At 32.6% G+C, this 26,928-nt stretch overlaps 2 protein-coding genes across 4 annotated transcripts; both read right to left on the bottom strand.

The window, feature by feature from the left end:
* Window positions 1–3,369: 3,369 nt before the first annotated feature.
* Window positions 3,370–5,606, bottom strand: LOC131652434 (heat stress transcription factor B-2a-like). Of its 2 annotated transcripts, none has more exons than XM_058922283.1 (3): window positions 5,462–5,606; window positions 5,032–5,297; window positions 3,370–4,911 (listed from the first exon to the last, which is right to left on the bottom strand). In XM_058922283.1, exons 2-3 carry the CDS (start codon window positions 5,278–5,280, stop codon window positions 3,907–3,909), a joined length of 1,254 nt encoding a protein of 417 aa, XP_058778266.1. In that variant the 5' UTR covers window positions 5,281–5,297; window positions 5,462–5,606; the 3' UTR covers window positions 3,370–3,906. The 2 variants fall into 2 exon arrangements, with proteins under 2 accessions (XP_058778266.1, XP_058778265.1); XM_058922282.1 differs by having other exon boundaries at window positions 5,032–5,313; window positions 5,462–5,590.
* A 12,957-nt stretch (window positions 5,607–18,563) lies between these two features.
* Window positions 18,564–21,754, bottom strand: LOC131647035 (transcription factor MYB3R-3-like). Of its 2 annotated transcripts, none has more exons than XM_058916953.1 (7): window positions 21,316–21,754; window positions 21,157–21,202; window positions 20,848–20,905; window positions 20,477–20,571; window positions 20,264–20,367; window positions 19,825–19,953; window positions 18,564–19,403 (listed from the first exon to the last, which is right to left on the bottom strand). In XM_058916953.1, exons 1-7 carry the CDS (start codon window positions 21,477–21,479, stop codon window positions 18,680–18,682), a joined length of 1,320 nt encoding a protein of 439 aa, XP_058772936.1. In that variant the 5' UTR covers window positions 21,480–21,754; the 3' UTR covers window positions 18,564–18,679. The 2 variants fall into 2 exon arrangements, with proteins under 2 accessions (XP_058772936.1, XP_058772934.1); XM_058916951.1 differs by having other exon boundaries at window positions 21,157–21,208; window positions 21,316–21,753.
* Between the last annotated feature and the right edge of the window lie 5,174 nt (window positions 21,755–26,928).

Raw genomic sequence — 26,928 nt, forward strand, 5'->3', positions numbered from 1 at the left:
CTATGAATATAAAATTTAATTTATACTTTAGAATTCATATAATTTTATTCTTCACAAAATTATGAATATAACTTATTATTAATTTGGCACTTATATTTTCCTTTAATTTAAAAAATTTAAGAATGTAAATTTATTACTTATATTTTGATTCGGATGATTTAATTTTTTCTTTTGAATTCTATACGGGAGAAAATGAAATATATTACTTATATTTCAATTTTATTTTTAATATTTTTATTTGATAAAAAATATTGAAGAAAACGAAATTATTACTTATATTTTAATTTGGTTGATTTTTTTATTTTAAAGTTCGGAATATTTTGTTTTTGCAATTTATTATTGCAATTATTTTAAATTAAAACACATTTTTGATTTATCAAATATATTTTAATTTGATTAAAAGTATTAATAATCTAAAATTATTAGATATATATAGATTTGGTTGAATTATTAATTTGTAAGCTCGGTAATTTTTTTTTTAAATTTTAACAATCATCAATATTTAAAATAAATTATATTATTGTGTTAAAATTTTAATAATTAAAACAAGAAATAAATTCCGGAAATAATATATTTTTTATGAAAAATTTAAATTCTGAGCATAATAGATAAAAAGACAATACTGTACTACTTGTATGGAACTAATAAATATTATGAGTGATAAATATGATTAAAATATTGTTTATTCATTCATAAGATTAAAATATATTTATCACCAATATTTTAATTTTATTTGATAAAAAAAGCACATAAAGTTTAATCTTATTTACCACTCATAAGATTTATTAATTCCAAGTAATAATAGTATTAGTAAAAAAATTGCGACAACATTTAAATATTAAGCATAATAATTCTAAAAAAGATTCTCTTATTTTGATCATATTTTAATAATTAAAAAATAAAAATATTCTTTTGAAAAGATATTTTATTTATGGAAGTTTTTAAATATCGATCATAATTGATAAAAATTCAGTAAGGTGTTCTTAATATGGAATCAATAAATCTTAAACGTTAATTAAATCTGACGGCTAATATCAATAGTTCTCATTTCTCATAAAAGATATCAGTTCTCACCGGATACGCTCCCTATATATATATATATATATATATATATATATATATATATATATATATATATATATATATATATATATATATATATATATATAGGGAATATCATATGAGAATGACATATTTATATGAGAATATGAGAATGAATCCGAACCATTGGATTTTAAAATAAATGGTGGAGATTATGAGTGAATCTTTTTTTCTCTCTCCTACTTCATTTATTTCAAGATACAAGAGAGAGAAAAAAAAGATTCACTCATAATCTCCACCATTTATTTTAAAATCCAATGGTTCAGATTCATTCTCACATTCTCATATAAATATGTCATTCTCATATAATATGCCTTATATATATATATATATATATATATATATATATATATATATATATATATATATATATATATATATATATATATATATATATATAGAGAGAGAGAGAGAGAGGGATATATTTACTCTTAGAGTAAGTATGGAAGACTTACTCCAAATCTTAGCAATTCATTATCATTAATCTAACGGCTTTAATTAATTTTTTATTTAAGAAAATATTTTTAAAAATAATTAGATTAAATGATCAATTAAGACCGTTAGATTAATGATAATCAATGACTAAGATTTGGAGTAAGTCTTCAATACTTACTCTTGGAGTAAATATATCCCTCCTCATATATATATATATATATATATATATATATATATATATATATATATATATATATATATATATATATATATATATATATATATATATATATATATATATATATATATATAAGGGACATTCTTACTTCAAGAGTAAGTTATCAAGACTTACTCCACATCTTGACAATTAATTCTGATCAATCTAATGGCTAAAAATAATAAGCAATTAAATATGGATTGTGAAAATAATACTCATTGAAAACTGAAATAGTCATAGCAGGTAGTGAAATATAGTTTGTAATATTCTTTTGAAATAAAGAATGTAATGCACCATATATTATGCAACACTATTTCAATTTTCAATTTTGTAGAATTAAACTTTTATTATGAAATTCTCCTAAATAAAAAAGGTTGATTAAATATTTATTTAAAACTGAAATTTTAAGATATCATGGAGTATAAAATATCCATTTAGAACTGAAATTTGACGGGGAGCTGTCATATATTGTAGATTTGTAAAAATTGTAAATATGATATAATAAGAAAGATTTAAATTAATATTTGACGGAAAGCTGTTATAAATTTTAGGTTTGGAAAAATTGACTAAAATCTAAAAAGTAATTTTTGAATTAGAAAAATTGACTATTATCTAAAAAATGAATTCAACTGAATTTTGTTAATTCACGGGTAGAAGTAAGCATACCTATGAGATACCAGCGGTAGACTGTTCATTTTAATTTCCATCTTTTAAATATTTCTCTTGTTTTATATAATTGAAGTTAGAGAATCTATTGTACGATTTATTGCAAGTATGAATCAATGCTTAAAAATTGGTATATATTATTAGCATACATTTGTAACTATGTCAATGTTAACCAATTGAAGAATGAATTCAAACTTTAAACTTTACAAATAATAATTTGATAGACATGTAATGTGAATTCAGACGGAACCTGTGCGATAGCACGAGTTTCTTACTAGTTACATTTTAAATTCTAACAAGTCCTTTTTATATTTTTGCATTAAAAATAAATTTATTTATTTTTAATAACATGTAATTTACATATTTTGTCTTTAAAGTTTTAAAAATAATTTATCACATTTCACAACCAATATTTCCTTTCAAATTTTTGCATTAAAAATAAATTTATTTATTTTTAATAACATGTAATTTACATATTTTGTCTTTAAAGTTTTAAAAATAATTTATCACATTTCACAACCAATATTTCCTTTCAAAATATACACATCATCAGTTTTAAATAAAAAAATACATCATCAATTTTAAATAAAAAATACGAAGAAGAAAAACCCAAAGTATTTGGATTAGAAATTTTAAAATGATTAATTTCATAATGAAGATTGTAATTAAGGTAATCTTTTACAATAACTTTCTATTGAGAAGTGCTATTTATACATCTAGAAATTTGATATAAACATTCAACATTTTTAAATACTTATTTAACACAATAAAAGAGAAATAACTAATGAAAAATATAATTATATCTAGTTTAAATACATGATGTTGAAACTTACAATGGTGTCAAAATATGTTTCTTATTTGTATTCAACATCAATAAAACCAAGTTTCAGAATAAATTTATTAATAATTGTAAACAAAAGTCCATTATTCTAATAAACTAATTCAAAACATATATCAAAATGACCACGTTATCTTAATAAAATAATACTAAAATTATGTAATGTAGGAACAAACTTGGTCCATAGGTTGGAAGCATCCTAGTAAATGTATCAAATTGGAAATAATTCATATTATCAACCACAAACAGTGTTGATTGTTGAATATGTATTCCGCAAGCGTGTCTAAAAAAGACAACTTTGTGAATACTATAAACTTATCAAACTTTCCGTTGATTTAGCAAATCCATTTGCATGTGTTGATAATCTTTCTTTAACCATTGATGTCGACAATATTAACTTTCTTTTGCATGGCTTTCACTCTTTGCTTAAGAAGGAACTAAATTAGGAACAAGAACTAGTCAAGCAAAATATACAAACAACATGGAATTTCAATTTCCAACCACGTCCTTGTCCAATGGCACTGGCACAAACGTTAATGGTAGCGACACGTTACTTTAATAATCCATTGTACTGTAACGTGTTCGTCATGTTCAAACATGTGTGAAACGTAGCATTTTCCGAGTCCAAATTCCAAACATTGCCTTTGCACTATTTCATCAAATCCCAACAATGCTCTTGATCATCCGAGTCATCGTTACCATCATGCGGTTCAGATTTCACATCTGATCCTCGATCATGTTCATGAGAGGATTGTGTTTGCATCTGCATTTGCATTGGCGTTTGATGCTGATCATGTTCATGAGAGGATTGTGTTTGAATCTGCATGTGCATTTGCATTTGATGCTGATCATGTTCACGAGAGGATTGTGTTTGGATCTGCATTTGCATTGGCGTTTGATGCTGTTCCCGTTCCTCTCTCTCCGGTTCAGCCTCACTCTCTCTCCTACATCGTTTAAGCCCAATAGAAACCCCAAACAGTTTAGGAACTTGAGCCCCATGCTCATTCTCAGGTTCAGGTTCAGCCAAATTCGTGGTCTCACAAGATGCACCACCACCAACACCAGCCAAATTCGCTGTCTCACACGATGCGCCACCCGCAGCACCACCCACATTAACAGCCACAGCCTCCTCAGCCAACGAAACATTCCTTGTATGCAACAGATCCAACGCTTTCCCTCCTTCTGTTACAAGCACAGCCCGTGCCGTTGCGGCGCTAGTAGATGACTCTAACTGACGACTAAAACCAGAAGCATAATTACTCATCATAGACAGTATACTATTACAAAGACTTTTCAATTGACCCAACTCGTTATTCAGTTGCATATTCTCTTTCTTAAGCCTTTCATTCTCTTCAAATAATTCAGGCGAAGTAGTGCTGCGGTGCACTGTAGTACTATTGTGCGTCACAATCGGAGATGAGTTCGATGAAACAACCTGTTCATCACCAGAAGTTGTTGGAGACACCATTCTCACCGGTGCCGCCATAGCTACCGTTACAACATTAGTCGCCGCAGCTACCGTCGTAGTCACAACCGGCGTCCCCGCCGCCGACAATATTTTCCGCCGCTGTATATCACGGAGTAGATTCTTCTCGCCTCGTCGGAAACCGTCGTTCGCAAATTCCCAACGGTCAGGCACAACTTTCCGAAATCCCTAGAAACGAAACACAAAAATTACTAACAGTTTAGAAAACTAAATCCTAGAAAAAATTACAAAAAAAAAAATACGAAAAATAAATGAAATTAATAAAATCAGATAAAGAAAGTTAGTTACATAAGTATTAAGCTGACGAACGAAACTGGAGAAGTTGTTATGCTTGAAATACTTCGGTAACAAATCTCTTGCGAATTCAGCCGGTAACCAAACTATGAAGCTTGTGCCATCTTCGTTCCACGAAATCAAATCATCAACAGAAGGATCATCCACGAGTTGGTATGTTTTGGTCAGAAACGGCGTCGGAATGGATCTCTGCGATTCCATCGTCGGTGATTCACCTGTTTGCTCCACCGGTAATGCCGCCATCAACTACGTTTCCAGATCTGTGCCAAAACCACCCTAATTTTAATTCATAACCGTTTCTTAATCAAAACTATAAGCTATAATATATTTATATACTAAGAGTATTAATACGGTCAAAAGATAAAATAAAACTATAGTATTGATTAAGCGAAATAAATAACTATATGCGTTGTTAATTGGTTACCTTGAAAGAGATGAAGTGCGTTGAACGGAAAAGAAGAAACCACCGGCAAGGGCGGTTGAGAAAGGGATGGGTTAGTGTTTGTTTATTACTCCCTCCGTTTTTTATTATATGTCGTTTTGGAAAAAAAAATTGTATTTTAATATAAGTCGCTTTACAATTCCAATGAATAATTAATGCTATTTTTCCTATTATATCCTTAAATATTTATTATTCTCTCTCCTTTCAATTATATAAATTTATTTTCCACATGTCATTAATGAAGGATAATTTTGTAAAAACCTTCATAATTTCTCATTTTCATACAACAATTATTATTTTTCTTAATCTGTGTAAAAAGTCTAAAACGACTTATAATAAAAAACGGAGGGAGTATTCTAGAAGTTTCTAGGGAGAGAGTTTTTAAATTAAAGATAGGATAGGAATAAAAAAGGAGCGTGAGTATCCGTGCGTTGTAGAATGAAAGGGAAATAAGAAGAAAAAATTAAAGAAAAGTGAAAAGGAAAACAGTGGGGTCCACAGAGAACAATATAAGAAGGCGCTAGAAGGAATGGATAGGTGGAGAGATAAGAAATGTGACTTGTGAGTTGTGACTCGGCGGAGGTGCGATCGGGCCGTTGATTTGTCTGGATTAGGGTTTCAGCCGTTGGTTTTGTGATCCACTTTTCCAGAACCTTCCTTCTCCTTCGTTTTTTTTATGGTTTTAATTTTTTATGTTTTTTTCATTTATATTAGTTTTTTATTTGGTTTTTTAATTTTGTCCAACGTTATCACGCACTTTCTGATAAACACGTGTTCCAATGTTTATGACGATAGCGACCCACTTCATATACTTTCTTCTATCCTGTTCTAAATTGCAATGGCATCTCAGCTGGATGGATAAGAAAATTATTTGAGAGAAAATTAAAAGTTTAGTTTGTGATCTTTTAAAAAATTAAAATATATAAATTGTTCGATAAAAGAATAAATTATTTCTTAATTACTAATCCATTTTTATAAATTTTAAAAAATTATTTTTTACTTATTTTAATTTTTTTTAAGAATTTGGTTTTAAAATAAAAATGAACGATCTAATCCAACTTTATAAAATATGTCTAGTAAAAGTGGGAGCACCTAACTCAATAATTTTCTAAAACTAGTACAAAACAAAGAACATTTGAATATAAAATGACAAGATTGCTTAATGAACATGTGATCAAGCTCGCCACATTATCTCTTAGATGAATGTTTTAAGCCATATTTTAAGTAAATTCAATAAGATTTTTTTTTAAGTTAATAAACAAAAGTACTCATAGTTTTATGAATTACATACTACTCCTACATTAAAGGGGTGACTCATCCAACTCATACAAGGGGAGAAGTCAAAGTTAGGAGACATATAGTCAAGTTTGTAAGCATTAAAATCGATCTCTCAATAAATTTTTCAGTTACGCGAACGAGTCTATAAATACCTGGTAAGACAGAAAACTAAGTAATAGTCAAAGTTGACGTCCACTATGGGATTCAATCAAACTAACTCGAATCAGACTCTCGTTTGAAACTTTTTTCAGCCCAACCACCAATCCAATTGGTAAGACCTTTTTCCAGCAGCAACAACGGTGATCGAGATGCCATATCTAAGATGCAAGTCGTTATGGATGAGTTTGAAATTGCTCAATTCATATTATCTTTATTTTGATGATTTGTTAAATTTTTGTTATCTATAATTAATTTGTTATTATTTGTAATTTAAGTGTAATTTGAATTTTTCATTTATTTGATTAGAATTATATCTTGAGTTGCCCTCTCGTTCAATAAATTAGATTTGAACTAATGTCAATAAATTAGATTTGAACTAATGTCATTGTTTTACATGTTTGAGCAAGTTGGTCAGAGTCGACATCCTGTGTGTGTCTTAAATCACAAGTTAGAAAATTTAAAATAGAATTTTTTAAAGTTTGATCTGAATCAAGCATATGACATATTCGAATCAAACATCAATTTCAAATTTGAATTTTGCGCCTGTCAAGTTAATTCGAATCAAACAGATTTGTGATTCGAATCACAACACTTCTTAAGTCAAATCACAAGGACTTTTAACTTGAATAATGATAATACACTATTCAAATCAAAATGCCAATTTGAATCCATGAGGAATTTGGCATTTTGACTTCAATTATAGCTTGTACTCACTATTTTTGAATAATGAATACAAGCTATAATTCAAGTCAAAATGCCAACTTCCTTATTTTACTACCTTGATTCAAGTTATTCTTTTTGTAAATTAAAAGCATAACCTCATGATTTGACTTAAATCATTTGTTCTTTTTCTCAACTTTTGTGCCCAACCTCTAGAACCTATATAAATTATTTTGTGTCAATTTTCTAAAATGGATGTTCATGCTGATATCTCAAAGAGAGATGGGATTCAGAGAGAATGTGAGTGAGAGAGAGAGAGAGAGACCAAGTTGAACCAAATCCATATTTTTCAAAAGTCTTGAGAAAACACATGAGGGTTTACTCTTTTTGGTCCCTTAACTATACCCCAAGGTCCATTCTGGTACCTTATCTTTAAAAAGTGTCAAAGGGGTCCTTTAATTGTTCAAAAAGGTCCACGTTAGTCCTTTTCGTCCAATTTTTACTAACGGCGTCAACTTTTCTATGCTGACATCTGATGTGGCGCTGAGTCATAGGCATGACACGTGAGTTGGCACACATTCATCTTCGAGTTCGTTAAAATTCTAAAAAAACATTCCAAAATTTTTGCTTTTGCCAAGATTCTAACCCATGACATCTAATTTGCAAGCAATAACAACTTTCCACTACACAACTTCACAATTGTTGCTCATTACGAAGTTCATAACTTTCCACTATTCTTCAAATCACGAAGTTCCAATTTTTACAGTTCATAAAACCTAGATCTCCGAATTTTCTCACGAAAATGTCAGGTCGTGGAAGGAGAAAAACGTGATTCGTGATGCTGTTACATATATTGTGAGCATGCAAGGAGGAAAATTGTTACTGCCATTGATGTTGTATATGCTCTTAAAAGACAAGGAAGAACCCTATATGAATTTGGATTTGGGATTTAGGATATTCCTTGGCAATTCAATTCAGTTATATAAAGTAATAATAATAATATGACTCAGCGCCACGTCAGATGCTAGCATAGAAAAGTTGATGTCGTTAGCAAAAATTGGACGGAAAGGACTGACATTGACCTTTTTGAACAATTAAAGGATTAATTTGACACTTTTTAAAGATAAGGGACCAGAATGAACTTTGGGATATAGTTAAGGGACTAAAAAGGGTATTTTTTTCCTTTTTCTTTTCACAAACAAACTTCCTCCTTGATTCAAACTAATGAATAACTTCCTAAAATGTTGATATTTGAGATCTAAGTTATGTTGTGTGAGATTATTTAAATAACCTTCATCATCTTCAACCTTGAACTAAGAAATCATTATTGTGGTGCTCAACTCTAAAGATCAAGTTTCATTGGTAGATCCTATTGGAATAAGATTTGTTCAAACCCTTAAAAGATTTTGATGATAATAGAGTATTTAAAGAAAAATAGGGTTTTACTAATGGTTATTCAAGTGTTCAGAATCTAAAGACATTAACCTTGATATAAATCATGATAAATAGTTAGAAGAATCATCAAGAGAGATGCAAAGTTGTTAGGAATCAAAAGGATCAGAACCAAGGTTTCATGCTCTGAAGAAGTCAAACTCAGGTCTCTCAGATGCTATGCTAAAGCTCATTTGGAAATCTAAAGACCATCAATATTTGAATACTGGATTCATTTGAAGCAAGTAGACGTTGTCATAAGGAATGACTCTGCAACTTCTGAACAAAATTCATCAACAGTTCTGAAGTCTTTGCTTCAAAGGATTACGGTCTATATCAAGTCAACAACTTTAAAAGCATTCATCTGGATTAGTTCTGACCAAGACTCTGATAAAGTCAAAATCAGAACCTGTGAACTCAAGACTCTGAAGTCTCACTCTAACCAGGTTCTGAAGATATACTCTAACTTGTAATCAAGCCTTAATTGATTCTATAAAAATCCTCTGATTCAGAAAGTTAAGTATAAAAGACAACAATGACTCTACTAAAGTTTCAACAAACGTATACAAAAAGTCTCCTGTTAGAAGTTATCTTAAGAGGATCTCGTGACAACGTACAACTACTTTATGTTTATTCAAGAAAGTAACATTGTCAGGATCCCATCTCTTCAGCTATTCTGCAAACTCTACTCTACTCATCTCATCGTATTTATGATAGTTGTACTTAGAATTCAATTTACGTGTTCTAGCTAAAGACCTTCAACTGCTACTTGTACTATAACAGTTACAGCCTTCAACAGCTACTTACACTATGAGTTGTTTCAACCTTGAACACCTACTTGTACTATGAGTGGTTTTCAATCTTCAACGGGTCTATTTTCAGATTCTATAAATGAAGAAGACAATTGAAGACAAAGGTGTGTGTATGTATAATACCATGTACACAAGAATGTGATACCATAATATACCATGGGAGTTGAGAGAAAAATTGTGTCAGACAAAAAACACAGTTTAGATTAACACACTAAAGAAGAAGAAGAAAACCAAGTCGTATGAGTAAAAGGAGCCTCGTTTGTATAGTGAGTTGTCTCTCCTGCCTTGTTGATGATAGAAAGAAAACCATCTTCTATCCTTTGAACCTTAGCATCTAACGAATTTGGAGCAGGCTCCTCAACTAACCTCTTTTGTCCTTTGAGGGAGAAACCCCCAGGATGGCTTTTTAGGTTGTTGGTACTCGTACTAGCAGACTTAAGCTTCTCTCATCTTTTCCTATGCTCCTAGGCCAAAATCCTTTCCATTATATATGTTAAGAAGTGTGGTTGGACCTAACTCAACCCTATAAAACCGGCTTGTAGGGTGAGGATTACCCCCACTTATAAGGACATGTCCAGGCCATATATTGTCCGATGTGGGACTCTTAACACACCCCCTCACGCCCAGGACTAGACAATTGGAGCGTGGAAATAAATGGCGGGTGGCCCGATAGCGGAAACCATAGAAGGTGGCCCATCAGATCTTAAACGAGGCTCTGATACCATGTTAAGAAGTGTGGTTGGACCTAACTTAACCCTACAAAACCGGCTTGTAGGGTGAGGATTACCCCCACTTATAAGGACATGTCCAGGCCATATATTGTCCGATGTGGGACTCTTAACAATATACAAAAAAATACACGAACCATAAATGGTCAACAAAAGTCTACGAAAGGAATATAAAAGACCATTTACCAATATAGGCGGTGAGATGCTTGCCACCCCAAACTATAGATTAATTATTTCTCGCTAATCCATAACATCGAACTACCACAAGAAACGAACAATCACCTTTTCCTAGAGGTAAAGAAATGTTGAGTCATACCCTGTGACTAGTATTGGATCATCCGTCCAGGACAGAGGAAAGAAGAGGGGATGGGGGCGCCATCAGATCCCAATATCCCTAGGGAATCGTCTCACCCCCTCATCCAAAAAAATTGTCCTTCGAATACTTATAATGATTGGAGTGGGGGTTAAAAGGCCTCTCGCCAGTTGTATACCCAGGGTCACCCAACTACCTCTCGAGAGGTTAGTGATAAAAAAAGAGAAAAAGACCCCCGCAATTGGAGTAATGTCCAGATCTCAGAAAACATCTCGAAGGCCCTGATAGAGCCCCAACTATTGGAAAACATTTAAGATGGAGTGAAATTGAGAAATTTTAAGATCTCCGTAGTGTTTACCCTTGATTTTGGCAAACAAGCGCCAGTCTTCCGAATTTCGATATTTCGGTTACTCGCAAGATCGACTAGTTTGATCCTAAAGTCATATGTGTTCAGTTTCTATGTACTTAGATTTTCTAGGCCTAAATGTAAAGTTAATCTTGAAAAAAAAAAGAATAAATGACTGCAAAGGTTTGTGTTTGAAAAAAGATAAAGTTGTGCAAGAAAAGTAAAGGGTTTTTGACGAGAAAGATAAAGAAAATTGTAAAAGACATTGAATGTAAATAACTGCTTTATAACTGAAAATAATGGTGTTTCAAACATACATTCTCATAGTGAATTATTTTTCAATACGGTAGATACTTTGAGTGTATTTGAGTATTTGTACAAAATTGAACACACGGATAATCTATTTACTAAGATCCCTATATATACAAATTCAACTATAACGGTCTTCTACTCTGAGGATGACACGTTCTCGTCTACATGCGCTTCGCCTCTTGCAAGCCTCCACACGTCCTTCTCAAGGGACAGATAACGCTAAAAATTCCGCCATTGGCCTATTTCGAATTTTGCTTCATCCAATTCCACGTTTAAATGACTTAAAAATATTTCTGAGTCCCCGATAACACAATTAACCCATCAGGGTGACTAACTTCTCGTCAAATGACTTTGTTGAAATATAACTTCTCTCGTTGAAGTCAATATTTCTTCATAAAATCCAATCCTTTATTTCCTGAATATCTTCCTATTGGAGAGCGCCGAATTTGCAGCTAACACGAGGAAAAGGGAGAAAGAGGAAAAAAAAATTCATATCTTTGATGAAAGATGGATTTGTTTTTGAGACGCGTAACTAGACATAATTTCACCAACAACCTTAGACACGATGGAGGAGGAAGACATTTTGTTCCAGAAATACCAGTAGAACAAAAAGAAATCACCACCACCGTTGTAATCGTTAGAAAGGGACCGATGACCTAAATTCCTACATCTAGTTTAAAAAACCACATGTCAAACATACATTTGCAAACAAAGAGATGGCAAAGGAAAGTAACTCAGACAGACTTGCAAAAAGAGGGAAAAATGGAGCAAAATGCAAATAGGGAAGTCTTTTATAGTGGAAAGCATAAAAGACTCTTTGAATTCCCTTAAGATTTTAGAAAAACTCAGCACATTTCTGACATGTGCCACTAACGTTTAAGGTCTCGAAAAGTAGGTAATCAATGATTATATTAAATAAAAGTAAGCACAAATATAGTGGGATTTATTGACATCCATGCCTGACATTTCTTTGATTGACACCTCCTACGTCTTCTTAAGAAAGGAAGACATCAAATAAATGTTCACTTAAGGAAGTTTCTCTATCAAGAGAATAACTAGAAAGCCTCTTAGACTCATAATCATCATACACAAATATAACAACTGGAACTGATTGACTATTAATTAAGTGGTGAAAATATGAACTAGAGAACGCTTCTGCCCTAACTAAAGGGAAATAATCACTACTCCCAGATAAAACAATTACTGAAAAATCCATATAAAATCTTTAAACAAAATTATCAAGTATTTAAAAAATTGATTTTTTATTTTATTTTATAATTTTTTTAATAATAAATTAAGAAAATAAACAAAAAAATAGAGTTAAATATGTTTAAAGTCCCTCTAAAGTTAGATATTTTTACTTTTCATCCCTATAAAAAAATTTCGTTAGGGAATCATCTCTCTAAAGTTAAAAAAAACTTTAGAGAGACAAAAAGTAAAAATATCTAATTTTAGAGAGACTTTAAATATATTTAACCCATAAAAATAAGAGCAAAAGAAATATATTAAGAAATACCATATACTAAAAAAATACGAAGAAAGAAATAAATAAATAAAAGTAAAAGAAAATGTAATAACCATCAACATTGAAGATAAAGATTTTGAAATGAAATATCACAAAAAGATAGAGAAAATCTCAATCCACCCCTTGAATCTCTTACCCACCTAGAGAAATTCCAATTTTGCCCCCTGCTTTCGTAGATGCACTTTCGGAAGCACTTTTTTTTTCAAAACATTTGTTTTTTTCTGTAGGGACATCTACGAAACGTGTTAGTATTCTGTAGATGTATCTATGAACAGTCCGCTAAATTTTCAAATGATATACATTTGACTCCAAAATTCAATTTTTAAAACAACAATGTAAAACCCAATTACAGTCAATTAAAATAATGCAATTTAAACGCAATAGTAAATAGGACACCAAAAAAACACATCGTATAAATCGTTGAGTAATAATGTCGAATACATATATCAAAACCTCGTACATAAATGAAATCAAAATACATATATCAAATAAATTACATGTATCACTACTGTGTGTGTCGGACATCATCTTGCGCCTCTTCGTTGCCTCTGGCCCTGCCTCCGCCTCTGCGTCCACCGTGCAGTCTGCTGGCTACTCTGCCTCTACTATTGAGTGCACCACATGTCCTAGAACGGTTTCTACGGTACAAAAATGCCTCATCTGCCACCCTAATGATACCCTCCACAAGACGCAGACCAACAGACTTCTCAAGGATCAAACCATTGGCAATGCTTGCCCGCGCCATGTCAGCAATATCACGACACCGAGGAAGAACATCCTGAGTGTGGTCCATCTGAGCCTGATGAGCCCGCAGAATCTCCTCGTATGCTGGTCTGGACGGTGATCCAGGTGCAGTGGGAAGCATGTATAGATGCGATACTTTATAGTACCAGGTGATGTACCCGTCGACGCAACTCCAGTCCTTCTCTAATGTGGTCGCCCGAGCCTTGTTAGGAACCAAGTGGTGCTCTCAGTCTGCAAAGACCTCATCTAACTACTGATAGGTCATGGCGATAGAAGTGGAGTCAGAAGGCAGGCGAGGTATGGTGTGCTGGTAGCCGGACTGACGCATGACACGCTCTGGAAGATAACGAACAATGATGGTCGAACTGGAAGCCAACCATCCAGAATATAGTATAATCTTATCAAACGAAACCGTCTCACGGTGATCAGCGTAGCAGTTGAAGTGGATGTCCTCAACAGCCAAGCGGTTAAGACAACACCTGTAAGGCTCCGGCACCTAGTTTTCTTTGAGGGGACGAAGGCTCTAGCACGCGACATGTCCTCAGTGTAACCTGGCCTTCTCTCTAGCTATTAATGTCAGAGAAGTGTTGTAATATCCAAGCCTAAAAAAAAAACGGTGATCAAACATACTATGACAAATATATATTAAACTTTGAGAAACACAGAAGGATATAAGACTGTTACCACTAAGAGGGTACAACTACCAGTCACAGTCCTCGCCTTCCACGGGCATCACTCTCCGAGTCTGTGGTAGGTGTACGCCAGTGTATCAATTCCTTAGTTATACTCATGGGCACGTGCGAGGCCCGATAAGTACGTTGGATAAACAACGTATGTGTATGTCGAGCTTGTGTCAACAAAGAGCTGAGTGCCTATCAAATATAGTAAGTAAATCCTCAGTATTTGCTCTCTATGTATATCAGCCTCTGCCTCGTCACCAGCAGCCTGATGTGCCGCAAGAACCTCCTCGTCATATATCCGCTGTAAGGTCTGAAATCCCTCGTGCGCCACGTGGGTCCTCTCCACCTCCTCATGTGCATCAGCAGGTGTAGCAGGTACATCGGATGTAGCAGGTACATCGGATGTAGCAGGTACATCAGCTTAAAAGGCACCTCCATCTGTCACCTATGATACTACACACATCTGCTCACGCCGCACAGATGCATGTTGTGCAGTCCTTCCACGTATAACTCTGTCTGGATGATCGACCATAATGTCTGCATTGTGATTTAATACAATCGAGTTAGTTACTACGTAGTTATAACATGAAAAAAAAGAAAAAAAATTAGAACCTTCCGTAGATACATCTACGAAAATATCTTACATTTCAAAAAATGGGTTTCTTCCGTAGGTACATCTTGTAACACCCCAAATACACCCCGCAATTTAATAAGAAATCAGAGTGCAAAATCTCAAAGACAACAACATATTTGAGGCGTCACATTTTCAAGTTAAACACAATCTCATGCAAGCTCATTAATAAGGATACATAACACAATCAACGGAGGAATCATAATCCAATAGTCATTCAAAATCAAAACAACTTTTAAACATCGCAGCGGAATTCACAAAACTTATAGACTTCAAGTCACAACATTTCTGTCAACATGAAAACAACTAAACAACATGTCTCCAAACATCGATATCAAAATCCAATTGAAACATAACAACATAAAGCAAGCAAACGACAAATCCCCCGAGTGCTACGTATCAGAGCAATACACACTGACTCGAGCTACAAAGGTAAACGACTACTCCACATCGTTACTTGCACGTTACCAACAAAGGGTAACATTCAAAAAGAAAGGGTGAGATATCAAACAGTATAAAGGAACGTATGATAATACTTATACCAAAGAAAAGATCGTACATCGTTCACCACTTCTCATCACAAAACCACTTTCATCTCAACAACAATGTTATTAACCATATACAATAATATATTCAAAAGCACAACTATATCACCAATACATCATAACCTTCGCATCATAAACACAACCATTCAAAATGCAACTCAATATGCGACTTGACTTTATGCACATGCATGTGGTACCATTTGAAGTAAAACTCTCGTCTCAAACATTGCCACTTGGGTCATCAACGTTGTCATTTTCAAGCTAATAGTCGTTGCCATTTTCAGGCTAATAGTCGTTGCCATTTTTAGGCTAATAGACACTTATGCAATGGATGCGACTCAATGATGCACATCCACAAAAGACACATTCACAATACACAACAACATAGTCTCATCAACATCAACTCAATGCCAAAGTTCTATGGCAACAACAACATCATTACTCTTATAGTAATTTATCACGTCTCAATCACTTCTTTACGGTATACAAGCATACATAAACATTCAATCTTAAACAAAACATCATTAAATTAGAAAATACAATTCAAGGAGGTTTCTAAAGAGTCATTACAACCACATTCATTAGTTAGACATTGATTTCAGCGTTACGGAGGTTCAAACGGCGCTTAAAAAGAAGTTACGGATCAAAAGATACATCAATTAGAAGTTTCAAAAAGTTTTCAACAACAAGGTTCGCTTAGCGGGCTCAAGCGCGCTTCGCATAACTAAATTCAGAAGTGAACAGTTTTCGCAGCTCCGCTTAGCGAGCTCGCAACTTTTCAAATTTGTTCCTATGGGTCGCTTAGCGGATGCGCGGTTTTGCAGAAAAACAACAGCGATAACAGACCTGTGAAATCACTATTCCACTAACCAAAATAATTCTAAAACAACAATTTAAGACACATATAACCAACATCTAACATTATTCATCAACAATCTTTATCACAACATGATTAAAGGCACAATTTCCTGGAAATCTATCTCAAACCCTAACAATTTCAATTCACACATTCTTAGATAACAAACATACAATCAATCCCCACCATAAACTACTATCATACAATCCCTTATCATGAAAGAATCTCATCCTTACCTTGGGTTTGGATTGAAGACAACTCTAATCTTCAATCTTGGGGTTGACCTAACTTTCTCCTCTTCTCTCCTCTCTTTCGCTTTTTTCACTAAAATGAGCTTCTAATTTCTATTTTCCCCAATTTCCTTGTTTTTGTTAAACCTTACTAACTTTCTCGTAATGCTAATGAGCCCTAATTAGCACCTCTCAATTACTTACTCTAACTTAGGCCCAATTACTAATAGTTTTACTAACTCATGTTATTTACTAATAATTCCCAATAAAATAACACAAAACCAATTAATCACATAATTAACACATAATTATCAAATAATTCACATAACACAATAACATAATTAATTAAAAGAAAAATGGTCGTCACACATCTACGGAATGACCCAATGTTCCACTCTTCCATAGATGCATCTACAGAAGGTTCTGAAACCTCCAAAATGCAACAACGGCGTCTGATCACTGTTGCAGAGGGTTAAAAACACCCTTTTTAATGGATTGATCATCCATTTTACACTTGAAACAAGACCTACAATATCGATAAACCATATTTCTTACACTACTCAATCATTTCTACACCTAAATATCGAATTCAATCTCTATTACAAAAACTATAAAATAACTCGAAAGTGTTGAAAACTTACCGGTTAAATAAAGTTTGGAACTTGTTGGAATGTGTTTGTAGTTGTTCTTGACGTTACCGTCCGAACTCGGGAGGAAGAAAACAACTTCATTGAAAGTTTGATTTTAGAGGTTGAGAGAGTTTGATAATTTGGAAATGAAAATGTGAAGAATGAAGGAGAAGAAGAGTCTGACGCGGATAAAGTATCAATTGTTTCCGTAAATGTAGCTACAGAAGCTTCCGTATATACGTCTACGAAACAAGACAACGTTAAAAAAAAAATTACTTCCGAAAATACATTTACAAAAGCATGGGTGGGGTAAGAGTTGTCAAAACATAAACATAAAATTGTTGCTTTCCAATTTTATCCTCAAATTTTTATTTAAAGATACTTGTACTATAATTTACATACTAGTATTTATTTTTTCTCAATTTATCCTCGATCAAACAAGAAAAATAGTTTTTTTTTTTTTTTTTTTGCCCTTCAAGATGTTTTTTTTTTATAAGCAAGTAATTCACTGAAAAGGAGTACTAGGGGTACTCAAAACCCACTTACAAAAAGGAGGATCCGCTCCAGCCAATAAACAAAAATTACAGCCCAAGTGAAATCTACTTAAAATATAAAAGAGGATTTCTACTGAAATCGTAGAAGTTACACTTGGTGTTCGCAATTTTACCAATTGACAGCCACTTCCAAGACGACAGCTTAATGTTCCACATGAGATTGTTAATATTGCAGGTGCCACCCTTAAAAATAACCTCGTTTCTCAACTTCCAAATACCCCAAACAGTCGCCGCCCAAACAACCCCCGCCTTTCGCCTGCTGATGCCGACTCTCCCAACGCCACTGCACCAAGAAAAATAGTGTATGTGAAAGTTGTCTTCTTTCCTTCCATTTTCTTTTTTGTTTTGTCGTTTTTCCTGAAAAGCTACTCTATTTTATCGTTTTACCAAAACCATTCAAAATTTTGTCTAATTTTCTACGCACCTTTCTTTTCTTCTCCTTTCTTTTCTCATTTTCTTTTCACAAACCAAACAACCAAAAAATGATGTCACTATCCACATTCATTTTGTACTTATATTTATATTTTCTAACATTATTTTCTTCTATTCTTTTTTTATGCATTTCTTTCTCATTTAATTTATATACGTTAATTAATAATGTGAAGTTCTTTACACATCAAATTAAATTACACTATATAAATTACACGTCAATTCGTAAACATTCATCTCATTTCTTTTACTTTCTTTTTCAATCAAGAAAAATGGAAAAAGAAAGCGGGATAGTTTAGCCAAAAAGTCTACTTTTCAAATATTACAAGCATAGTCAATCATTCCATTCCATGTTTAGGAAGAAGTGGAACAAATCCTTGGTTGAGATTTAAATTATCTAAGCCAATTCTTGATGGTGTTTGGGAATTGCCATAATTGGCAGCATTACATTCCTTCCTAGAAGTTCTTTTCCTTATAATAGAAGGAATGTTCTCATAGGTCATTGCTAAGTTTCTTAGTACACATTCTGGGCTCATGTCACTTTCGCTATTGTTTCCCCTTCCAACATGAACTTTCTTTTCATGATTAACCAATTTTAAGTAGCTTAAATGGGAACTATCAGATTCATTACCAGCAATAAACTTTGAATCTGTAAAAGAAACCTTTTGCCATTTGGGAGAATTATAGGACTCATTAGAAACAGTCCCAGAAGAAGGGAAACAATCCATATCTGTAGCAAACAACGTAGAGTGGCCATGGTCTTTGCAACTTATAACTGTTTCCATCTCATTCGGGGAATCAAACAATCTTCTTTCACCTAGTCCTAAGGCCCTAGGAGTTGCCAAACCAAAACTGTTATTAGCATTGTGCTTCAACCAGTGTCTTTGCTTGGGAGAAACAATTCCATTAAAACTTTGATCTTCAGCTTTAACCAAATCATGTGATGGATTTATTGAAGTGCAAAAACCAGAAGTGGAAACATTCATATCACACCTAATTGGTGATACAGACGACTTCTTCTTCATTGAGCAGTTCCAATGATTTTTTATAGCATTGTCACTCCTGGTTCACCCAAATGATACAAACAGTTATCACGTGTCATTAGATACAACGAATATAAGTGGCTGCTTCAGAAATGCTACATTGATTGATAGCTCTAGCACAATTGTTCTAAGTTTTGGCATTCTCTGCTTAAGAAATCTCAACAACACATCTTTTGCACACGCATCTGGTGTGGTTCATTCCTCTAATAAGTCAATCCAGTTTTTAAAATATAATCGATGTAACAACTAAATTTTTATTATTTTTAACATAAACCAATCAAAAAGATGTGCTGTAGATTTGCTTTGCTAAGATTTTCTAACATAAAGGTAAGCATCGGAATTAAGTTCTCGTTTTTCCAGAAACGGGTTTGTTTTGAATTTGAAGTATATAATTTTAGAGTGCAGGTTGAAAAGCCTGCATAACATTATCAGATAAGTACCTTCCAGGAAGAACCCTAGCAATTTCTGACCATTTACTGCCATGTATTTGGTAATAGTGAGCAAGAATTGATTCCTCCTCCTCTGACCAAGCATCCTTTTTTATAGTCGGATCAAGGTGATTATGCCACCTGAAATGAGTAACTAGTAGTTCATCTTCTAGCCACATATTCTATAAGAATAAACACAGACTATAATGATCTACAAAATATAATATCAATGTGGCAACTGAGATTATCTAACATATGCATAGTAGATAACCAATCTATAGAAATCCAACAGCAAAAAGCAACAGAAAATTGTTTGTGAATAGTACGAATGCATACAAAAGTCGTTGTTGGGACTGAAGAATAGCAATACATCGAAAACAACTAAAGACAGATTCCCAGTATGCTTTCCTCTCTTGATTTTGGACACTTTCTAAGGTCTATAATTGCCTACCTCTCTCGACATTGTTTTCCAATACGACCCGGCATGGATTTTGCTATGAAAGACCATCTCTTGAAACCATACTTTCTTACTAGTTCAATTAGGGACTCATCCTCCTGAAACGTTAACAACACAAAAAACAATCACCATCAACAATCAGCACCAGCATTTCGACAAACACAAATCGGCACAAAGAATAATTACAACATGTATAAAGAAGAGCACCTCCTTTGTCCATGATCTCTTTACAAGATCAGGATTTGAAACCTTTTGCCAACGATGGAAGCATTGAGCGTCAGTTCGCCCAGGAAGATACGCAGCTGTAAAAGACCAATTGAACAACCACACTAACTTAAGTTAGAAATAAAACAAACTAAAATGTCAAACCATTTCTATTTATGCTATATATTTCAAACAGAAGAGTAAAACCCAAAATGCAATTAAGTTCGGCATGTTACTTTAGCCATTAAGATAAAACTCAAATGAAATAATGAATAGACGGTAGCAAATTGTTGATTAGCCAGCAAAAAAATTAAAAATAAACTATTAGTTCAATTGAAATTGATAATTATACTGATATATACTATGGCATCCACCTATATTTTTCCAGTTGCTTCCATCATGCTTCTTGACTGTCTCAATCAAAAGATTATCCTGTTTGTCATAATAAGATTACAAAGTCAGAGAGCATTAACATTGTAAACTAAAAGTACAATAATTATAGCCAAATCAAATTTCACAGTTAAGATCAGAAACTGTAGCACCACACAGACGCAGACACTGAACTGATACTGACGACACTTCGACACGGATAATAATTTGAAAAAATAAATAAAATGAAGGTAATTGTTCTTGGACACGCATTTTTTCAAAATTACTATTGATTTTGAATTAAAGCAACAAACCTCTTCCTCTGTCCATAATCTCTTTGTCAAGCTAATTTGGGATTTTCTGTTCCTACCAAATAAAAATTCTGAAAAATTAGCAATAATGCAACAACAACGTACATTTCTAAAAATTTTGACTTCACTTTAAAAATCGAAAGCATCAAGTACTTATCTTACCCTGTAACAGGTGTTGATTCGAGAAAACAAGTGTCGCTATTACAGTTAGGCGAAGAAAGACATAAATGAAGCAAATCTCGATGAGGTGATTCAAATTCAAAATCCTTAAGCTCCTTTTTGACTTTCAACATTTCTCTTCTTTTTCTACCTAAATCAAAAACCATTCAACACAAAAAAAAAAAAAGCACATAGAAATGATCACATTGGGAACAAAACCATGAATAACAAAAATTAGCATAACGGATTCAACTTCATGTGTGATTGATGATAAATAGACTTTAATATACGTTACAGAAAATGGAAAGCAAGTAAAAATATGAAGTAGATGATGATGAAGATGAAGAGTGGAATAAGAGAGAGAGAGAGAGAGATGATTGAAGCGGTTTGAAGCGGTTTTAAACGATCTATAAAGTGTTGAGCTTGTGTTGGAAGCCAAACGAATAGAAAGAGAGTAATAGTAATAAATAATAAAAATTTAACGGATTGCTTTGCAATTTACTTGTTATTATTGTTATTTAATTTAAAGGATTTAATTATTTAGTGAGTGAAGTAGTAACCGACACGGGCACTTAACTATGAAAATAACTCAGGTTTTAAAATTTAAAGTTCCCATACACAAATATGCTTAATTAGTTTCAATTATGAAGGTGTTGGTAAGTAAGTTCTTTGATTAACTTATTTTTGTTATATTATTTTTAAGAAAATAAAAATAAAAAAATTAAATTCAAATAAAAAAAAATTAAATTCATTGTATTGAATACACAAAATATTATTTTAAAAAAATTAATTATTTATATTTTCAATACATTGAATACATATCTTAAGTAAACTTATACTCCATCCGTCTCATAATAGGTGTGCTCTTTGAAATCTTATTTTTTTAAGAAAATAATTAATTATGTTGATTTCAATGATAAAATGAGTCTCATTTACTAAAATAACTTTATTAATAATAGACAGTGAAGTACTTAAATGAATTAAAATACAATAAATAAGAGTAAGTTAGTGGAAAGAAAATAAATGTCACATTGATATTATAAATTGACAAATAATTTGAGACAAATAAAAATAGGAAAGAGGACACCTTTTGTGAGACGGAGGGAGTATCTTTTTACTTTATTAAACAATGTTCAACTTACCTTTTTAATCTCTTAACTAGTGCCCTGGGGGCACTCGTTTGCATTACCCTATTTTTAATTATTTTTATGGATGCAACTAAGACCATCTCCAATGGTAGTTTTTTCTATTGAGCTCTCCACCTGTACCGTTAATTTAATAATTAAATATTTAAAAAATTTGCCATGTCATAATAGAGTTGCATTACAATGCAACAACTAAAAGATTGTAGTACACAATCAAATCAAGTTATGAGGTAAAGTTGTGGGACCCATATCAGATTTTTATTAAAGTTAAAATTAAATAAATTCTTTTAATATGATGTGGCTTAGTGGGTCCCATAAAGAACTCAAATGTAAGTTGCACCATTGGAGATCCTCTAAGGGTGAGAATATGTTAGGTCGACCTACATAGACCTATAGCCTAACTTATTTAAGATTAGGGCAGATCTGACCTATTTAATAAAAAGTCATACTTAGACTTTTTTAAAAGTCTATTAATTAAATAGGTCCGATAACCCCTAAGGGTTGGTCTAGCGGTAGAGGCTTGAGTTTTGAGAGTGTGCTCCTCTCAAGGTTCTGAGTTCGAATTAAGTCGGCCTATTATATATGCATATATAGGATGACCTATAATGTTTCTTAAGTAATATGAATTAATTGAAAATTTTAATGAGAAATAAACTTTTAAATAAGCTTCAAATCAGGTAAAAAAAGAGAGTTTATAATAGGCCATAAGTCAAGTTCAGGCCTTTTAAATTTATCATAGGCCAAACTCAGACCTTCAGGTCTAAAGTTTAACATATTTTTACCCTTAATTGCAACAAAGAAAAAAAGTATGTATGTACAAATATTAGAAAATAATATTGTGATTGTTATTCTTGGTTTAGAGGACTTATTACTAGAATGACAATGGTCTGATAAAAGGATAAGTAGTATGGTGGGGGGACAAAAGTTTTTTTTTTTTTTTGTTAAAAACGGTTACACTAGGCTTTTTGAGTTAATTGTTCCCAGTAACTTTATTGATGCTGAGATTTTGAAGGAGTGAACATAGTTTGGAAGCTGAAGGTTCTTAAGAGGTTTTAAATTTTTGGTTGGAGGTTACTTTTAAAGAGATTGTCCACAAAATCAAAATTGGCTAAAAGAGGAGTTTTTTCTAGAAGTCGTCAACTGGTATGCCTCATTGTTGGGAAGCAGAAGGGAATTTAGAGCATATGATTTTGTCTTGTCCTTCAAGCAGGCGGGTTTGAAATCAAATGAGCAATTGGATCGGGGTAGACCTCGAGGAAGAGTCGTATTCAAATGGTCTCTCACTTTCATTAATGTATCTCAACGGATAATATGAAACTTAGATCATCTTACTTTTCTGGTTACATATTTGTTGGACTGTGTGGACAAATAGGAATAGAATTTTGATTAGGATGATGTTTTGAAAATTCAAAATATTGTTGAGTCCTCAAAGTTTCTTTCTTTTGAGTGGTGAAATGAGGAATCAGGGGCATTCTCACATCGATTAGCATATATGGTAGTCAAATATGAGTGATTGTATGTCTACTCATTATGTTTCCTTTTCACTATCTCTTGCGAGAGTTGAGCACCCCTAGTGCTCTCTTTAATCTACTTTGTTGATAAAAAAAAATTATGTTTTTGGTTTCTATAAATATCTCAAATATTATTTTTAGTCTCTATTAAAAAATGACATATTTTAGTCCCTATAAAATTTTTATGCATGCAGTTTTAGTCCTTACTGTTTTTTAAAATTTTAAAAATTGTTTAATTACCTTTAAATTTTTGAATAATTTTTTTCATATGTGTTTAAAATACTATAAAATATTTTTTTTTTTACCAAATTATAGAATTTTTTAAAATGAGACAAATTAAATATAAATTTTTTAAAATTTAAAAGATAGTGATAAAAGTAATGTAAATCTCGACTTAGAGATCAAATTTTGAGTTTCTTTTTTTCGAGAAACTTTTTATAACGTTTTAAACATGTCTGTAAAATAATCATTCAAAAATACACATCGGTTTAATAGTAGAAATTAAAACTACGTGTATAATAATTTTATGGGGACCAAAATATATTATTTTTTTAATAGGAACTAAGAACAAAATTTGACAATTTTATAAGGACGAAAAACATATTTAATTTTATAAAAAAAAGATAAAGAGAAATTGTAGGTGGTTAAAATAGGAGGTGTGTGACACATCCGTTATCCACCATTCATATTTTAGCATGTACTAGTAACTTCTTATAACTTATTTAGGATGAAAATAGAACTAACAACATCAACAACAAAGCAATACAAAGTGTAACAAAGTGAATTTGTTATCATAAGTTTAATCTTTCTTTTTTTAACATTTATATTTCTTCTTACAATTATTGTTCACCCTACATTATTATTTTCTTGTTCAACTTTAGTGAATGTTGTGTTTCATATTGTGTTTCATATTATTAAAAGTGAACGTTAGTTGGTCCAGTGGTGATTGGGGCTGGACTTGGTAGGGAGAACCACGGTTCGATCCTCCGCAACTGCGATCGGGAGGGGGATGCAACCACTTGATGGCCAGAACTCGCCCCCGAAGCCAAAAAAAGAAGAAGCCAAATTTTTCGTTGCGGCTCTAACAATCAGTTTCAAAGGAAATTATAAAATTTTAGAGTGGTAAAACTTTAATATTTTTTTTATCAAATATAAAACATTCTACTAGTGGATCAATAAAGGTCGGTAAATATGAAATTGAAAAGTTCAATGAAAAATAATTTTTTCCATAAGAGCATGCAGATGAAAAATTTGCTTATTTCACAAAAGTTACTCAAGGCATTAGCGGGAAAATAAAACAAACCCGTGAGTATGAAGGATGAGGATTGGGAAGAATTAGATCTCGAAGCACAAGCCGCAATAATCTTATGCCGTGAGAGATGTTTCGTTCTTGGTAAATGAAGAAGCAACAACAACTAGCATGTGGTCAAAGATAGAGAACAATTTCATGAAGAAAATGCTAACAAATCGAATCTACTTGATATCCAAATTGTATACATGCAAGATGGAGGAAGGAACCTCAATCCAGGATTATGTAAACAAGTTTGATCGAACTACATAATACTAAAAGGATATAGAAGTTAATATTGACGAAGAAGACCAGACACTCATGTTGTTGTTTTCATTACCAGAGTCTTACGAAAATTTAGTCCTAACATTGATGCTTGTGGGTGATACTCTAACCATAGACGAGACTAAAATATCACTTTTAGCGGATGATCTTTGAAAGGTTGCTACAAGTGGGATGTCGAGCAGTTGAAAAGAACAAAGGGAACAGTATCAAGGATTGTATACTACTAGAGGAAGGACTAATGAAAGAGGACAAAGCAGGGGAAGAAAGTCTAGGTCAAAATCTACAACTCCAAAGGAAAGAACATGCTTTAAATATGGTGAGCTTGGATAATTTAAAGCAAATTGTCCAAATAAGAGGTATCATTTAAGAAGCAGACAAACAATTACAACAACTCTAAAGGAAAACAACAAGACTTGTCAAAGGCGAGTTATGTCTCAATGATGAGGATGATTGTTTCTCCCTCTTAGAGAAAGACCATGATATTTCTTATAAGTGAATGCTTGATTCAAGAGCCTTACACCATATGTGCCTAAATAAGAAGTGGTTTACTACTTACCAAAGTACATATGATGGAACTATTTTAATGAGAAACAACCATGCTTGCACAATTAGGGGTTATGGTACAATAAGAATCAAAATGCATGATGGAACGATAAGAATATTGATGAATGTGAGACATGTTCCAAATTTGCAGGAAAAATCTTATTTCCCTTGGTGTACTAGAGGAAAATGGTTGCAAAATAGTTATGGAAGATGGAGTTTTGAAAGTTGTATGTGGTTCGTTGGTTGTGATGAAGGGAGTTCGTCATGGAAATCTTTATCCTCTTTTATGTGAAATTCGCTAATGACTCCACTTTAGCGGCTGACGGGACCAGTGATGTTTTGATCATGAAGAAGGATGGTGTGCATTCCTTGATCAAAGATGGATTATACATTCATGGAATCAAAAGTAACCTTCTAAGTATTGGAAAATTGCTTGAGAATGGTTACAAGATTCACATGGAAAACAAGGCGTTATGCATTATGGATGCAGACGAGGTTTTGATCCATAAAGCTCCTATGGCTACCAATAGAACTTTCAAGAATGAGCTGAAGGTGATGGAGTATACATGTCTTTCTACACTGGCTAGTCGATGAAAGTACCGTCTTGGGCATCTCAATTTCCGAGATCTCAATGCATTGCAAACACTACAACAAATAACGCTTTTCATGACAAAGCTTTCACGTCATCTAGAAAAAACGAGATTTTATTCTAAGGCGCGCCATATATATATATATAACAACTTATTGCCTCAATTGTTTTAAAAACTGGGGTGATATACCATTCAGAATATGTTTCGAATCCCAACTAATGCACTTTATGTTTTTATTTGTTAACAACTATAAA

Source organism: Vicia villosa, linkage group LG2, assembly GCF_029867415.1.
Source record: "Vicia villosa cultivar HV-30 ecotype Madison, WI linkage group LG2, Vvil1.0, whole genome shotgun sequence".
NCBI classification, from domain to species: domain Eukaryota; kingdom Viridiplantae; phylum Streptophyta; class Magnoliopsida; order Fabales; family Fabaceae; genus Vicia; species Vicia villosa.

Coding starts and splice junctions, on each gene's coding strand:
- LOC131652434 (XM_058922283.1), bottom strand. CDS start 5,280: ATGGCGGCATTACCGGTGGAGCAAACAGGTGAATCACCGACGATGGAA. Junction 4,912..5,031: donor TTCGTCAGCTTAATACTTAT/GTAACTAACTTT, acceptor TTTCGTTTCTAG/GGATTTCGGAAAGTTGTGCC.
- LOC131647035 (XM_058916951.1), bottom strand. CDS start 21,479: ATGGTTTTTGATTTAGGTAGAAAAAGAAGAGAAATGTTGAAAGTCAAA. Junction 21,209..21,315: donor GAATCAACACCTGTTACAGG/GTAAGATAAGTA, acceptor TTTATTTGGTAG/GAACAGAAAATCCCAAATTA. Junction 20,572..20,847: donor AAGCAACTGGAAAAATATAG/GTGGATGCCATA, acceptor GGTCTTTTACAG/CTGCGTATCTTCCTGGGCGA.